Source organism: Lolium rigidum, chromosome 1, assembly GCF_022539505.1.
Source record: "Lolium rigidum isolate FL_2022 chromosome 1, APGP_CSIRO_Lrig_0.1, whole genome shotgun sequence".
Lineage (NCBI taxonomy): Eukaryota > Viridiplantae > Streptophyta > Magnoliopsida > Poales > Poaceae > Lolium > Lolium rigidum.
This window is the reverse complement of record NC_061508.1, coordinates 323,964,207-323,981,597: the sequence shown is the minus strand read 5'-3', so window position 1 is coordinate 323,981,597 and position 17,391 is coordinate 323,964,207. Positions and strand designations below refer to the sequence as shown.

The following is a 17,391-nucleotide window of genomic DNA, read 5'->3' as shown; positions in this document are numbered from 1 at the left end:
CTCTGGAGTCATGGCCTTTTAGGGTGTGCAAATGTACAAACATGTCCACGCACTATAAAGGCGACACAATCGCCCCGGTAGAAGTGTGTAATATCTTGGACTCGATCTCCATTACAGCGGAGACATTTCATGTACTATTATTATTGTTGAGATTTTCTCTTCTTTTATTTTTGGAGCACAAAAGTTTCCTTTCTCTTTTTTGGGTTTCTATATTTTTCTAATTATAGTTGCCAAAGTAATATACACATAGATCCATTTGGCATAACTTGCAAGATTGCACAAATTCAAATTTGGGAATAGCATACTTCTTGCTCTGAGATACCTAAAGTTAATTTTTTTTTCCACTTGAAATACAACAAGCAGCGTCTTGATGTAAATAAAAAAATTCCATTTCATGCAACATTGCGTTTCAGTGCATTTTACATCTCTGTACACTACACACATCTAGTTATGCTAAAATGCTTTGAACATTAAATATTTATTTTCTTAGGTTCCTTAAACATAGAAAAGAGTGCTAAACTATGATTTCCAAGTCTTGTCAAAAATCCTGAAGCTTCTCCCTCGTGGCCTCTTTGGTGTGTAGTCCTAATCTCTCGTTGAACATGCTGAAAATCTTGAGAACCTGTCCGTCAGTTTGGTTACTCACTTCAAGATAGCATGAGTCTAGATACATTCAGGCAAAACATATCATATCCTGAGCAGCATTTTTTGTATTTTCCATTCGCGTTAATCAGAAAATTGCGCAACACCATCACTATCTTGGCCATCACTTGTCAGTGTAACACGACGCAGTTCATCAAGTACCTCGGTAAAATCATCTGGAGGGGGACACGAGAATTCAAGTGCCTTTCCAGAATGAGGATGCTTGAATCTGAAAAGAAACAATGACCAAAGTCGAATGCAAGAAAAATGTCCTTAAAAGGAAATGAGACAAAAAAAAATGTTAGTAAGATGCTCAAACTTGGATAATACCTACCCAAGCAATGCAGCATGGAGACATGGCCTGTCTATCTTTGATATCAGATTTGAAAGATCACCATGATATTTCGAAGGAGTTTTGGGTCTTAGAAGTGACAACGCCATGCTTTTCGTGGCTCCATATGTTTCATCACCAAGTAGGGGGTTCCCTAGATATTTTGCATGTGCTCGGATCTGAAAGCGGTAGATGCAGGTTCATTAGCAAGATAAAAGAAGTGGTTGTATCTGAGTTTCATTTCCCAACAGTGAGGTGTACACGGTGTACAATTAAAAATTTGAACTGTTGCTTAGAATGCTTTCTAAGTTGTAATTGTGATGCCCCTTCTTAGAATACGAGACTATCATGTAACGTAATCACCTGGTGAGTGCGCCCTGTCTCCAATCTCCACTCTACAAGTGCAGATCCACCACCACAAAAGACCTCTCTTACTTTATACCTGTAGAATTTCTTGAAATAACAGAGAAATAAATTTCTGGTCTTGACAAACTACCTAAGCAACCAAGCATGAAACATTTAAAGTTCCATAAACAATTATTGCAACATAAATAAGGGTGGTATTTATGTGGAGACATTCTACTCTTGTGAGCAAGATATGTATAAGTACAAGAACCAACCAAGTATCAACTTTGTAATTCTATGTCAGCACAACTAATGGTAGGCTCCAGGAGTAAGTAGTGATGTCTGAAACTGGGAGTGTTCAGGTCAAAGTAGTCAAAGGCAAGGAATTAAGTTATTTCATATTTACACTAGTCAGCATAATTATGTAAGCAACATGAACAATTTGTTCATTCGCGCGCATACAAAAATGACACAGGCTGTTTCATCTAGAAGAACTTGGCTTTAGGGACAACAGATCATTTCATCTAGAAGAACTTGGCGTTTAAACAGAAACTGCGGAGTATTTATTAGAAACGTTATTTTTAGTATATATGAGTTACCAAGCAATTTGTTTAATACAAACAGCTTTGGAGAAGCAGCATCATATATTCAACCACAAAAGAAAAGGCACAAGTCAAAAGCATGAATCACCTACTAGCAGCATCCTTTGCATATCTGTGGCCTGATCCAGGGGCAGCAACCATACGTATCCGGTTGTTTGGATCACGGGATATAGGCACTTCGATTCTCGCAGAATATGGACTAGGTAAACCACAAGTAAGACTGAGGTATACCCTGCTTATTGTATGTAGCTTGAATTGTTCTGCTAATTGGGCATGAGAATGCTCATCCTGTCAACAAGGTGATTCCAAAGTGAGTCTGTAAACTAACTTGTACAAAATAAGAGAGATCAAAGTTAATCTGGTAAATATTTGCAATTCCATCAATAGAGATCAAGTGGCAAGGGAAGATATTAGTGTTTTGTGGGATAAGACAAACTGAGCAGTACCTTAGCTACAACAAGAAGTCCGCTTGTCCCCTTATCAAGCCTATGCACAATACCAGGGCGCACAATAGCTTCACGAACCTCTGAACTTACGTCACCAATATTAAATTGGTCAACATCAAATACGTCAACATCATCGTCCGAAGATTCAGGGCACTCATCATCGATGGAGTTACGTGCTAAACAGGTAAAAGTTGAAATCTTGCAGTGGTGAAGAATAGCATTGACTAAGGTGCCATTTGCATTCCCTGGTGCTGGATGAACAACCTATAAGTAAAAACACATAGAATGCCAGAATAATTGTTGTCACTGTCAGTAGAAAACTTGAAGTAAGAGTATAAGAAACTAAATACAATTAGCATGAAAAAATATTTGGGGGAATAGGTTGTTGATAGGACAATACAACCAATATCTAAATCGAATATTGATTTAACATGCCTCAAAATCTGAATTAGAACAAGAAATGCCTCATTACACATTGAATTTACAGATAGCCAGAGACTTCTTGTCAGCTACATGTGTGGTTATCTACTGGATGTTTTTAATCATTTTGTTCAACTAGATATCCTCATTAGGCTCATATATCTCATGTAAGGTCCAGCTACGTAGAAAATAGGATGCTCAAACTAATGTACGTACATAAAACCTTACGCGGGACATCCCTAAGAACAAGGTAAATGTTACTATCCCATATCACTGCAGAAAAGATGGTGCATACCATATGAGCCGGTTTGTTAACGACAAGAACATGCTCATCCTCGTAAACGATGTCCAGTGGAATGTCCTCCGCTTCTGCCCTCAGCGGTGTCAGGTCCGACACAGTGCAGCTGACCGTGTCCCCTCCCTTCACCGTATGCGAAACCTACAAAGCATAAGAATAGTAGCAAATGAGGAGAGGCTTACTAGCATTCGGCATTTGTACCGGAACTAGCACTAATCATGAATTAAGTACATCTGCTATGAATCAGTACCATCCTATGATATCTTCAGATGTTTAGCATGAATTAAGTTGGCACTTCTTTTTGGTACAGAGGAGTTATAGTTCAAGCTAACTAACAGGTGTATATCGCTTAAGAAGGTGCCTAATTTGATTGTCGCAATGACAGAAAGATTTACAGGAAGTGGGGAAATGGCAACACCTTAGAGACGGGGCGGCCATTGACGGCGACGAGGCCGGCGCGGATGCTGGCCTGCACGCGCGCGCGGCTGACGCCCCCGCCGCCCAGCCGCGCGGAGATCCACGCGTCCACCCGCGACCTCCCCTCACCGGCCGGCACGGCCTCCTCCAGGCGCGTCCCGGCGTGGCCTCCCCTCCGGCTTGGCGGCGGCGGCGCCGGCGCAGGCTCCGCAACCACGTCTGAGTAGATGCATCTCCTACGAGAGGCCCGGAGGGAATGGATACAGTTCTTGCTGCGGCGGAGGAGGGTGGAGAGCGTGGTGGCGATGGCCGGCGGCGGAGCCGCCGTCACTGCGGCTGCCATGCTCGCTCGGGGGTTGGGTCCGTGGCGACGACTGAAGTGGAATATTTTTTATTTGGACAATTGACGACGGATGTGGATAAAGCATGGGATAACGTTTGGGTAATTTGGGCCTTTGTATGGACCCAACTTCAGTTTTGTTGTAGGTTGGGCTATATCCCTCTTTTATGATTTTCTCCCTCGTCTTATCATTTGAGATTGGGGCACGTTGTAAAAGTCTCGATTGCTTTTTGTAAAAAACAAAAATTCTTGTTTACTCTAGCCTCTCTAAAAAGACAACCGCCGCCTCTCTAAAACCTAGCTGCTCCTCCACCTCCACCTCCTATTGTTTTCCTCTCTTTTGGCCGGTCTTATCGGTGTTGGGAGGGGTGAAAATCCGAACTATGTGTGAAGTTTTTAGTTAAAGTGTTGTTTTTAATAAATTATGTTAGATTTTGGTAGCCGTTTTCTTTTTGGCACATGCCTTAATGAAGATAGCATCGTATACACTAAGTGATCTTTAGCTATTTGTTTGACGAGATCTCCTTCCCTAAATAATGGTGGTGTTGGAAGATTAAATTTTATCTAAGTTGGGCCTTCTCTTTGTTAGATTTTGTTTTGATCTTTTCTCATGGTTCAAGGGAGGACGAGTCTGCGTGCAATATTTGCCCCGGCTGGTACATCCTCGACAATGGTGATTTGTACTCTAAGCTCTCCAGCGATGTCGATCGGACTATTCAGTCTGTTTTTTCCTGACATGCTAGTGTTGGTATTCTTTACCGATGTTTTTTTTTGAAAGGAATACAGTAGGGGAAGCCCCTACCGTGATTTTGTTTTTAAATAATAAGAACCCAAATTCGCGTCTCTGGAGACTTGAACCTGGGTGGTTGGGTTGTACGTCCACTTCCCTAACCAAATGAGCTGGGCTCACTTCTTATGTTGATTGACTACTTTGATGATTGCGCGCGTGCAAGTAGCGTTGTTATTGCAGCTCAAATTAAATTTATTGAGCAACATTCGTCGGTATTCACAAGATTGTGGTTTGATATCTATGTTCAGCTACCTTCAAAAGATACAATATTGTGTTATAGAAGTAGACAAAGTTTGATCAGACCTTGAAGATTTGCTTGGTACTTACAGATTTTATTTTGTAACCCATGGATGGAGACAGCTATCTCTACAATGTACTATTTACAACCATAAACATATATAAGATGTTGATTGTAAGAAAAATCTCGTTTGCTCTAATCGCTTTTGTCTATTCTACCGAGAAATCGTATAATTTTGTCGCTAGTTTTCAACCACGGTGAAGCAGAAGCTGAAAATAGCAAAAAAAAAAAAAAATCAACGGGGGAATGACACACACAATTTGATTTTATGTACGGAAAGTGGTGGTGATGACCTGATCGTAATGTCTTTTGAGCATAGTTCTCTAAATGTCACTCCGTGAACTTGAAAATTTTGCAGTAATTCATAGATGTCCGACGGCTCGTCTTTGATATGAAGAACTTTGAATTTTTTTTTTGCGAATAAAGAACTTTGAATATTTGTCGCAGCTGATTCATTTTCAGTTTCGTGCATCGCATTCATTCACACACAAATAGTGTCAAGAATTCTTCAAGTACATGAGAATTGACAAGATGCAACAGGTCACTGTAGACGCAACATTTTTTTTTCTACATGCCCTGCCCAAACAGTTAGTTAAGTTTGGTACCTCACTCGACCAACCCAATTGAAATTACGCTCCTTCCGTCCGATGTACCTAGATGATTAAATTCACTGTGCACATGCTTAATTAATTTCATGTGAGCGACCTTCCATGTTTCATCTTCAGCATCGATCTAAAGGAAGATTGCATCGCATGTGATCTTCACACATACGTGTCCATTTCAAGCACCACTCCTCTTAATTTCATCTCACGGGTGGATGGCCGATCGGGTAGGTCACCAACTCGATCCAGGAAGCATTTATCCATGAAGCATGAAGTGCTGTATTTCCTTTGTGGAAAGCATAATACTACAGTGTGTTTGATGGAGATGCGGTTAGCTGAAGATATTTTAGCTAGCAGTTAACGGCTCTATGCGAGCAGGAAAAAATATCAAGATGATGGGCACGCATGCGATGCAGGCCCTCCTATTTATAACGGGTCGTAAAACAAGCCAAATTTATAACGGATTGGAAATGAGATGTCACACAACACATTAACACAATATATTACGATGGAGATATTTTAGGGGACCCATCAGTCTATTGCTAGAGTTAAGGTGATACGAGTGCAGACATTTGGAGCTCAAGCTCTAGTGAGCCCAAAAATTCGACAAATAATAATTTGATACTCCCTCCGATTCATATTAATTGACCTCAATATGGATGTATCTAGAACTAAAATATGTCTAGATACATCCATATTAGAGTCAATTAATATGAACCGGAGGGAGTATTACATTTAAATTAAGGATTCCAGTAATTCTGAAAAGAATTGTACATGTGTATAAATATAAGTGTAAATTAATATGTGAGCAACATTAGAAAGATAAATATGTTGATTTTAAAAGCAAAAAAAGGATATCCACTGTGTTGCTTGTATTTTTTTTTGTTTTTGCACTCATATATGAATTACTGAAGCTCGAGCTCACCTTTTCATTTCCACACGATGTTATGTTACTATCATCTACTGACCGTCGAACAGTATACGAGCATGCTCGATTATTCTGACATCAGTTTTTTTTCTGAAGGTGACCTCAGGTAGGTCACCAACTCGATCAAAGAAGCATTTATCCATGAATCATAAAGTATTTTCTTATTCTTCGTGGAAACCATGCTGCTACAGTGTTTTGATGTAGAGATATGGTTGTTGGTGTAGATATTTTTTAACTTGGAACGAAGTTTATGTGCAGAAAAGAAAACATAAGATCAGATGAATGGGCGCACCCATGCAGGCCATCCTATTTATAATGGATCTCGAATTCAATCTCGAAAAAAAACATATGGTGAAACATCTTAAATTATGGGAGAGGATGATATGATTCAAAATGGGATCTTACATATAAAAATACTTTACATCTATCTATCAATTGCTAGAGTTAAGGAAAAAAGTCTTGCATTACTATCATCTATATCGGTAGACCATATATAGATGAGACCCATGGTCAAATTATTTGATGTCATTTTTCTGAGGAAAAGATAACTAGAAGCGTCATGCGTGTTTTCTTCGATTGTGGCTGCAAGTTTGTGTGTTTTTTTCCTTTTAGGGGTGAGACATGAATGAATGAATGAATGTAGAAATTTTGCCACCTTACCAGTGACATCATCTAAATGATTTATCTTCTAAATTCGAAAATTCGAAGTGATTTATCTTTTTAATAATTTACCGCATTAATTGCTAAATTTGAAATGATTTATATCTCCTAACGAGTATATTCACGAATGACTCGGAGGAGAGAAAACATAAAGAAGTTTTTGCCCTACTTAACTCACTAATCGCCACCACGAATCTCCATTGTCTCGCCGCCCGCGCGGCCGAGAGAAAGGTTTTGTGATGTACTCATGTATGTTAGATTTTATCATGCTCTATGACCCTCACTTTCGTTCGTGATCATGCTTATATGGGTGCATTACCATGCTTGATGTATGGATGAAAGCTTCTATATATATCCCCAACTGATTTCATTTCCTCCTTGACTGTATGTCAAGATAGCTAACAAGATTATTTTCAGCCATGTTGAGGTGAGAAACTGGAGGAAACCAAATGCTAGCAACCCTGTCCTGCCAATGCCGGATTCGTGGCTCCCCCATGTTGTAAGCTCGCCTCATGGATGAGGTGGCGCGCGGCCGTAGTAGGACACCATCACTTGTAAACTCACTCCTCCGACGTCAATTCCTCGGACATGTACGCAGTTGATGACGCCGGCCACCGGCGCGAGGGCCAGCAGCAACATGCTAGCTCACCCCCAAGGCAGCATAAATTAACGTTGTAATCTTTTTCTAGGTATGATGACTGTAGGTAGAGTGTCCTGTGTATATGAAAGTTTATATATATATACAACTGTATTTTCATCAGACCGAACACAAGTATGGTATTAGTTAGCGGGTAGCAATGCTCTTAATAGTTGACCACAATTCGAGTTGTACACATAAAAGACTGGGTGAAGATGAACATGTTTGTTTTCGAACGGGGGGAGTACATTGGACAAAGCATGTACTGCCGACTGAGTTGGTCAAGCGAGGTCCCCAAACATCATTCAGGTAGGTCATACATGTAAATAAACGATGTTGTGCATCCAATATCTTGTAATGTTCACGATTTTTGACTTTGTTGTGCATGAATGTATTATTCCCTTGAAGTGTTGGTGAACTCTAAAATGAGTGGGGTACTTTGAAGTTTCAAATGTATCAAGCTATAACAATTTTTCGGGTGTTCTTTTCCAATGGAGGGCTAAGACTACAGGCTTTAGCATCCTCGCATAGTTTCTAAGTGCCAGAGGTGGAAGTCTTGGAACACTCACAACCTCTTGACAGTACCCCTTCCCTTCTCTCCGCTCGCTACAGTAACTAGACACACTTTCGAGAGATCTGGCCCGATCCCGAGCCCCTCCGGCGGCGATGCCGGCCGCAGGTGGCGGAGGAGAGGCGCCAGCTTTAGTTTGCTAGGTTTGGAGTAGTCTCCCGGCGTTTTGCCGGTTAGGTTTGGAGTAGGAGCTCTGGTTTCGTGGCCAGATCCAGAGTTGGTCGAGTGTGCGCGGCTTCCCTCTCTGCTCCGGTGGCCGGAGTCCAGGGGGCCCTCCTCGACCGTACTCATCAATAAGGCCGGTGTCATCTTCTTCAAGCTGTTCCTCATGCCTCTTCTTCTGCTCCTGGTCGGCCTTGGTGGTGAGGGGGAGGGGTCGAAGAGGTCGTCGGAGGCTTGATCTGGAGGTGGCAGGGGCTGTCTGCCTCTCTGGTGCTCTGGCGCGGCACCGGGTGGCCCGTCGCTGGCGGCCTCCCTCCAGATCCGTGGTGGATCTGGGTTTGGAGATCATCGGCGGCACGACCCTTTGATAAGGTGCCTAGGAATCAACAGACGAAGAAGAAGGCGACCTCTCTGCTCCCTTGGCCGGCCATGGTGGCGGGGGAGGGGCATGGAGGTAGGCTAAGGTGTGGCTTTCTGACCTGACCGGCCGTGGTGGCGAGGGGGACGGAGATACAATTCAGTTCTTGCTCCTTCTTTCTTCCTGCTGATGCAGTACTTGTCGCTGCGGGATCCCTCTCTCGACTTCTCATGGCCCATGGTGGTGGCGTGAGCTCGGGACTGGTGTGCCGGCGGTGATGGTTACTCTGTGGAGCTCATCTCCGACGTTTTATAGGCGGTTCCCGTCTTCGCGTCGGACTCAACAGCAGTAGGGCTGCCGCTCCGTTGCTGCTTGCTCCGGCTGTCGGTGTTCTCCTCGGCTTCGTCTCCAAGTGGCTTGTTCCCCGGAGATGCGGTCGCAGACCGTTGCCGGAGCTGGATCTGGAAGAAGAGGACGAGGGAGGACTTGATTGCGTTTCGAGTTTTCTCTAGGGCCTTCTTTGCTAAATGTCTTGGAACCCTGTGTAATTCCTTGTAATCCTAGGGTCTGCTTGTACTCCAGGTTTTTTTAATAGCAGCTTTGATCAGGTGTGTTCACTCGGTGACTTGTTCAAAAAAAAAAGCATTTAGAGTGTTGTTACATCTATATCTAGACACATTTTAGAGTGTTGTTACATATATATCTAAACAAAGTTAATTTACTTGCAAATGGAGGTTGTACCTAATAATTAAGTTGACCATGCATACAATTACTTAATGGCATGTGAGCGAGACCTTCCCTGATTCTTATTCACTATCGATCTAGTGATTGCATCATATGGGATCTTCACACATACGTGTCCGATTCATGCACCACTCCTCTTTATTTCATTTCATGGGTGATGGCCCGGTAGGTCACCAGCTCGATCCAGGAAGCATATATCCCATAAAGTGTTCTAAAGGTTTCATTTGTGAAAATTGTAGTGATACTACGGTGTGAGAGAGAGAGAGAGAGAGAGAAAGAGAGAGATCAGAGAGAGAGAGCGAGATCAGGAGGTTGTAGATATTTTAGCTAATGTGGAGGAAAAAAATATCAAGCGATTCATGCATGGACACCCGTGCCATGAAGGCCCTCCTATTAATAACAAATGGAGAATTCAATCCCAGAAACATAACATGTTTGAAAACATGCCAAATCACTATATACTAAGATTGGGATCTTTTATATGCATGAGACCCATTTATCAATGGCTACCATTACAAGGGAGAAAATCGCATACTCCCTCCAGCACAAATAAATTGACTCGGGGAGTATTACTTAATTTGGGCCGGATGAGCTTTACAATCCTATGTCTACTAATGATAGATGAGGCCCATGCACAAATTATTCAGTTTCTCATTTTTCTTTCGAAGGTAAGTACAAGTGTAGAGAAGACAGTCTTCTCTAATCTCCCTGATGTCTAGATATGAAAAAAGACATACTCTTGCGTAATTAATATATATATAGGAAATTTTAAACTTTCTCTTGTCATTTCCCACTTAGCAGTCGCCGTGCCTCAGGTCTCTCCTTATTTGTTGCCTCCTCATAACTTCCTTGGCGTACAAGAACATACCTAATAATGCCACTTTTTACACAATACATGCCAACATAGAAATGGTAGTGTAAATGGTTAAGGACAATGAAAATTCACAAACATAACTACCACATGGACACAATATTATTAACCAATATGTCATACATATCCAAATATTGTTTTGAAATTTACAATACAGTGTTTTGAAATTTCACATATATGTGTTCGATCCACTCTAAATAATATTTTAGCATATGGGCAATGGAGAAAATTGTCTAATTATAACTTTTAAAGGATCAACTCTACAGAATGTACACAAGTATATTTTCCATTTCCCTCATTTTTATTTCAGCTCTAATTCTACAAAGGAGCCTTTCATTTCTTCTTTTTATTTCCTATTTAACAAAGTCATCATGCCTCTCATGTTTGCATACATTCTTCTACGACACATCTCCTTCTCTATTGCTTCCACTTCATCACTGCCATGACATACGAGAGCATACCTTATCATGCAATGCACCCTTGACACGACATGGTAATACAAACATCGAAATGGTAGTGTAAACGGTCATGGAAAGTAAAAGGCGATGGAAAAGAAACCACAACATTGACACAATATTGTTAATCTATCATGCCTATTTTTGTAGTTAGAATTGCAATTAAATTGTTTGTAACATATGTCACAAACATTTTAGATGAGTTTGTCGATGGGGTTCTTTTCTGAGGACTCGTCATCGTTGGACGATTCTAACATAGAAGATTTGATTGCCGACAACGAGAAAGAGGACATCATCTTGATGCTCGCTGTGAATAATATTGAGGAGATCGACAAAGAAGAGAGAATGGCACACTAGTAGGAAAAAGCTTTCGAAGAGATACACAGTGGTTTGTCTTTGCATTCCTTGGAACCGAGCTCTCTGCCATGAAATGCTCATGAAGGACTACTTCACTGAGCTTTGCACTTACCCTACTCGTGCACACTGTTGAAACTTGCAGGACCAACTGCCCACTTTTTACGCGTCGGAGAATGATGTCGAGCTTAATGGATATGGTGCATATCAAAATAAATTAGCGGCAATGCAGTGATCCCATATGGAATTTCTAGCTCATGAACACATATCATGATCTTAAAACACTAGACATACTACCTCAGAATGCATATATAGTTCACCTCGCTAAATTGGCTTAATTAATAATTGGCTAATTCTAACTCTCTTCCTGAGAAGGCGTCCCCTAGGTGGCGCTGGCTAGGTGGTGAGCCGGTGATGGCAGCATCGCTGCGGCTGCCATGCTCGATTGGCTGGGTTGGGGGTTCGTGCCACTGCCAACGAGTGATGAGGATAAGTAAGGCGGATAACATTTGGTTAATTTAGGCCTATCAATGGACCTTCAGTTTTTGGTTTGGGCTCAATTTAAGTTGATCATAGGTTAAGCTTAATTTGTTAAAGATTTTCTTTTTCTTTCTCTTTTGTGATTTGTGTTTTTTATTCTTGTCGGAGCGTGCAGCAGAAGATGAAAGTGGATCAAAATACAACTAGGGTGTCAAGTGGGATCCAACAATTAATATCCCATTTCTAGTTCATCCGAATGTTTCTACTTTGAAATTTGAGAAGGAAACTATTTTTTTTCAAATAAACTAAAAATGTGATCCCATTTGCATGCATTACGTAACATTGTGGGTGCATTTTTATACATAGAAAACAATATGGTGGCGCGATGAACTTGTAAATAACCGAGCGCAATTTCCAGGTTACGTCTTCCCAGACTATCCTCCACTAAGAAAGAACACTCGGTCAAAAAGTTTTTTTCAACACAACTATATATATATATATAAGGTCAGCAAGCCCGCCTCATTAAAAACCTTCCAGTCCCCTTCGGTATCCTGGTAAGGAAAAGAGTGCGTCAACAAACTTGCTGCCTGAAAGTTACAGAATAGTTACATCATCCGCTAGGAGGCACTTAATGCAATCAGGAGGCTCCTTGACCCACACAATAGATTGGGAGCCCTCTGAATTGCTAGCTAATAATTCAGCTACCCTATTAGCTTCTCTAGGACAATGACCAAACACAACATCAGTAAAATTTCGGCAAAGGAAAGAGCACTCCTCATAAATCGCTGCAGCTGGTCCTAGCGAATTCCCTCCGTTCTTCATTACGTCGATCACCTCCATGCAGTCGGACTCCACCTCGAGTCTAGAGCACCCGAGGTTTCCCGCCAGAATGAGCCCGTCCTTCAGAGCTCGCGCCTCCACCGAAGCTGCATCCGATATAAAAGGAATACCACATGCACTAGCACCCACAAAGTGTCCTCGGTGATCCCTAATGATCGCTCCAGATGCCCCAGAGCCTGCATCGATACTAAAACCCGCATCCACGTTCAGCTTTAGGAAGTCCTCTCAGGGTTTTGTCCACCCTTGTCTGAGAATTCCCCTACTAGGTTTTTTGCTCTTGAATAGTTCAGTGCCAACGTCGATATTGCCTGGGCCGATCTGCATGGGACCTGGACCACCTCCCCATGCGTTGCTTGCCGTCGCTCCCACCATATATACCAAATCGTTGTAGCCACCAAGTCATTTCTGTCCACTTCAGGGAGGAGAGGAGCTTTAGCTGCTGTATCACGTAACAGAGTCTCAAGAATTGCCCCGCCATCAGACTCAAATGAGCAGACCTGAGCCAGAGTTCCATGCATTCCAAGGATGCCCCATATTTCATGCACCCTGGGACAAGTAAAGAGAGCGTGTCTAACACTTTCACAATCTGTACGAAAGAGCGTACATTCAGAGCTTGGTTGCATATGTCTATTGGCTAAAACGCCATTGCATGGAATATCACCCAATAAAACCCGCCAACATTGAATTTTTATCTTCGCCGGGACGTTTAGGTTCCAAAGGATTTTCCACACAGGAAGTGACGAGGAGGTACCAAAAGGGGTATTTCTTCTAAGCTTTGCACCATGTTGGTGCTCCCATTCTGCATAATAACAGGATCGGACCGAAAAGACCCCCGTTTTTGTAAGGTTCCAAGAAATAAAGTCCTCCATCATACCACGAGCCAGAGGAATGTGCATGATGCGCTGCACATCAGTCGGCCAGAACAAGTCCCCAATAATCTCCTCATCCCAGCTATTAGTTTCTGCATCAATCAATTACGAAACGTGAGTGAACACAATATTACCTCTTCTAGTCGCAATTCTCCTGGTGGGGCTACTTGGGATCCAAGCATCTTCCCAAATATTAATCCGAGTACCGTCTCCTACTCTCCAAATATGACCACGTTTGAAAGTTTGGATACCAGCCCATATGCTCTGCCATGTGTAAGAGCTTCCTTTCTTGAGTTCACAATTCAGAATGTCACCCGAAGGGAAGTATTTTGCTCCAAGGACCCTAGCACATATCGAGTCTGGTTCAGCAATAAGTCTCCAGCACTGGTTGGCTAGGAGTGCTAAATTGAAGCAATGTAAATCCCGAAATCCCATGCCTCCCTGTTTCTTAGAGACACACATTTTTCACCATGCAAACTAATGCATATGCTTCTGTTGGTCGTCATCTCCCCACTAGAATTGGGACATTGCGGTGATTATCCCTTTGATTATCTGCTTGGGTAGCTTGAAGACCGACATAGCATATGCCGGGATCGCTTGTATGACGGCTTTTAGTAGCGCTTCTTTTCCACCGAAAGACATATTCTTTTCCTTCCAACCAATTAACAGCTTTATTATCTTCTCCACTAAATGCTGAAAACAATCAGAGTGAGACACACCCACAAGAAGTGGTAATCCTAGATATTTATCGGTTATCGATTATGTCATAATGTTCGGAGCTGAGCACACCTCCGCTCTTGTATCAGTGTTTGTACACGGACTGAAGAAGATTCTTGATTTGGCCTCACTAACTAGCTGCCCAGATGCAGTGCAATAATCCTCCAGAACCTTGCGAAGACTTGCAGCATTCTCCATCAGCCCGCATTAAGATCAAAGAATCATCCGCAAATAATAGGTGGGATACTGCCGGTGCATCTCTACACACTTTCACTCCCAAAATATTTCCCGATTCTTCCTCAAATCTTAACATGCTAGATAAACCCTCTGCACACAATAAGAAAAGATATGGGGATAGGGGATCGCCCTGACGCAGTCCCCTCGTTGGATAGATCACCTCAGAAAACCCATTGTTGAGCCTGACTTGGTACCTGACCGAAGACACACAGGCCATAATAAGCTCAATCCAATTACCATGAAAGCCCATTCTCTCCAGAATCCTTCTCAAAAAACACCATTCAACCCTGTCGTACGCCTTATGCATGTCAAGCTTCACCGCACAAGAGCCATATTTCCCCATCCTTTTATTCTTAATCTCATGGAAGCATTCATATGCGACCAGCACATTATCAGTAATTAAACGCCCTGGCACAAAAGCACTTTGGGTAGGGGAGATAATCTCACGTAGCAAATATTTCAATCTATTCGCAATAAGTTTGGAGATGACTTTATACACCATATTGCATAGACTGATTGGCCGAAACTGTGTGATAAACTCAGGGTTTTCCACTTTAGGAATAAGAACCACTGTAGTATTATTCCATCCCTCTGGTATATGTCTCGAATTAACAGCAAGAAGTACCTCATCAGTGAGATCTTCACCAATAATGTGCCAGAACCGTTTGTAAAACACAGTGTGTAGCCCATCTGGACCCGGTGCTTTTAGGTCACCGATATTGAACATAGCCTTTTTCACCTCTTCCCTGGTATAGGGCTCAGTGAGCCTATTGTTCATCTCTTCGGTTACGCACGGGGTAACCTTGTCAATCACAGCTTGGTCAGGCACGCCGACCTCAGAAGTGAAAAGATTGTTAAAATACTCAGCCGCAAGGGTTAGGAGTTGATCTAAATCTTCAGTTGTATCACCAACGTCATTTTTCAAAGATTTTATGAAATTTCGCTTATGTCTGGCCGAGGCCGATCTGTGAAAGTAGGCTGTGTTTTGGTCGCCATGGCGCAACCAATTAACTCTTCCTCTCTGTACCCAGTATATCTCTTCTTGTTCCAGGAGATTTTCGATTTTCAGTTGTATATCTTTCTGCCTCACAATAGCCTCATCCGTAAGGGGCCCTGATAGTACCGTATTGAGCTCTTTTTGCAACTCTCTGGGAAGTTTCCTTGGCCCTTTCAACACGTTCTTGTCCCACTGATGCAAAGCGTCATGAACGTCTTGAGTATGCTCCGATAAGGAAGCCTCCGCGTGTAGCAGCTTTGCACGATCCCATGCAGTTTGAATAATTTGTTCAACAGATTCCTCACAAAGCCATATCGCCTCAAAATTCAAAGGCCCTTTTTGTGGCATCCTCTGAATACCAGCTTGTAGCTCTGTATTAATCAATATTGGTCTGTAATCTGACTTACTCGGTCAAAAAGTTGCCGTAGCTAGATACTCAGGAAAGAAAGTATCTCATTTATTACAGTAATTTTCACCAACACCTCAAAGCAACTCATACATGAATATGACAGGATGCACAATGCACAACATTTTTTTTTGGAGAACACAATACAACGCGGACGCTCACAAACATGCACGAACACTCACCCCTATGAATGCATGAACGCACACCCTACCTATATGAGCACCTACGAGGGACCGAGTCGGCATATCTTGAGGTGTTAGATTATTAGGCAATTTCCGTGTGAGTTTAATTACTGAAAGCAATATTACAGATGCACAAGCATACTTAACCACACACATCAGACTAAGCACATGCATCAGATCTGAACATGGAACAAGTAGCAGTGCAAGGTAGGAGAGAAAAAACACGTACATCGCGACCGGGAAGGTCGCACCAGCAGCAGCACCACCACCACCATGAGTATTGTTGATGTCGCCCATGGTGTAGTCGAAGTCGTCGATGAAGCAGTCGAACCAGCGAAGAAGATCACGAACAGCAGCGAGCAGTCGCGCCGAGACGCTCCCCAAAAACCTTATCGCCCGTCTCCCGGTGACATAGGCATCCCCAATGGGCCTGCCGATGATAGTACCCGGGGTTTACTGAAGGCCCACTACCCGAAGAATAAGAAGACTCGGAAGCCCAAGATATTGTTAAGGGAAGCTAGAGTTGTAATAGGAAGCATTATTTGTAATCTTGCGGGAGGAGTTAGAAACCTTCCCGGACTCTGTAACTTGTACAATACGAATCCCTCGGCTCCGCCTCCTATATAAGGGGGAGTCGAGGGACACAGAAGGATCGAATCATTATTTCTCAAACCCTAGTTTTCATATTCGTCGAGTACTTTTCGGCTGAAACCTTCGAGATCTACTTGCCCTCTACATCCAACTAAACCCTAGTCTACAATCCGTAGACATTGATAAGTTAATACCTTGTCAATTGGCGCCGTCTGTGGGATCTAGAGGCGACAAGGAGCTGATCTCGATGGCACGTTCAAGATCATCGACTTCATCAGTAGCAAGCAACATCATGGAGAGAGGTAAACAGATCGAAACTGGTCTCGTTGATTTTATTCCTCACCCGCCCTCCCGTTTGGATGCATATGCGTATTTGGAGGAGCCCATGGAGATGACGTTTGGAAAGTTCCACTTCCGCGTCGAGAAAGAAGGAGCGTATCGTCTCGAAGTTCCGATCTCGTCGGGATTATCGGCGGTTGGTACTGATTTCTCAAACTCAGTATCATCCATCGAGTCAAACGACAAAGAGATTTCGTCGCCACGCTTCATCGGCAGCAGGGCAAGTAAAAAACTCGCCAAAATCTTCAGCGACATGTCCTTAGAGTCATCGGCGGACTCCTATATAAGCGATGATTCGAGCGACACCGACAGCCTCGACTTCATCGACAAATCCATCTCTATTGGGAAGGTCTTCACCAATCTTTATGATGGTGTCACCAAACCAAGTAAAGTGAAAATTCCAAAATATCACCAAGTTTATGCCATTGGAGAAGCAAGTCGCGATCAAGAGGAAACATCAGA

General features: G+C 42.7%; 1 protein-coding gene across 1 annotated transcript; it reads right to left on the bottom strand.

Annotated features, from left to right (window-relative positions):
• Window positions 1-373: 373 nt before the first annotated feature.
• On the bottom strand, window positions 374-3,866 carry LOC124684298 (RNA pseudouridine synthase 2, chloroplastic-like). Its single transcript, XM_047218643.1, has 7 exons — window positions 3,503-3,866; window positions 3,082-3,225; window positions 2,367-2,630; window positions 2,009-2,208; window positions 1,337-1,415; window positions 977-1,152; window positions 374-871 (listed from the first exon to the last, which is right to left on the bottom strand). The coding sequence occupies exons 1-7, from the start codon at window positions 3,842-3,844 to the stop codon at window positions 727-729; spliced, it is 1,350 nt and encodes a 449-aa protein (XP_047074599.1). The 5' UTR covers window positions 3,845-3,866; the 3' UTR covers window positions 374-726.
• Window positions 3,867-17,391: the final 13,525 nt, after the last annotated feature.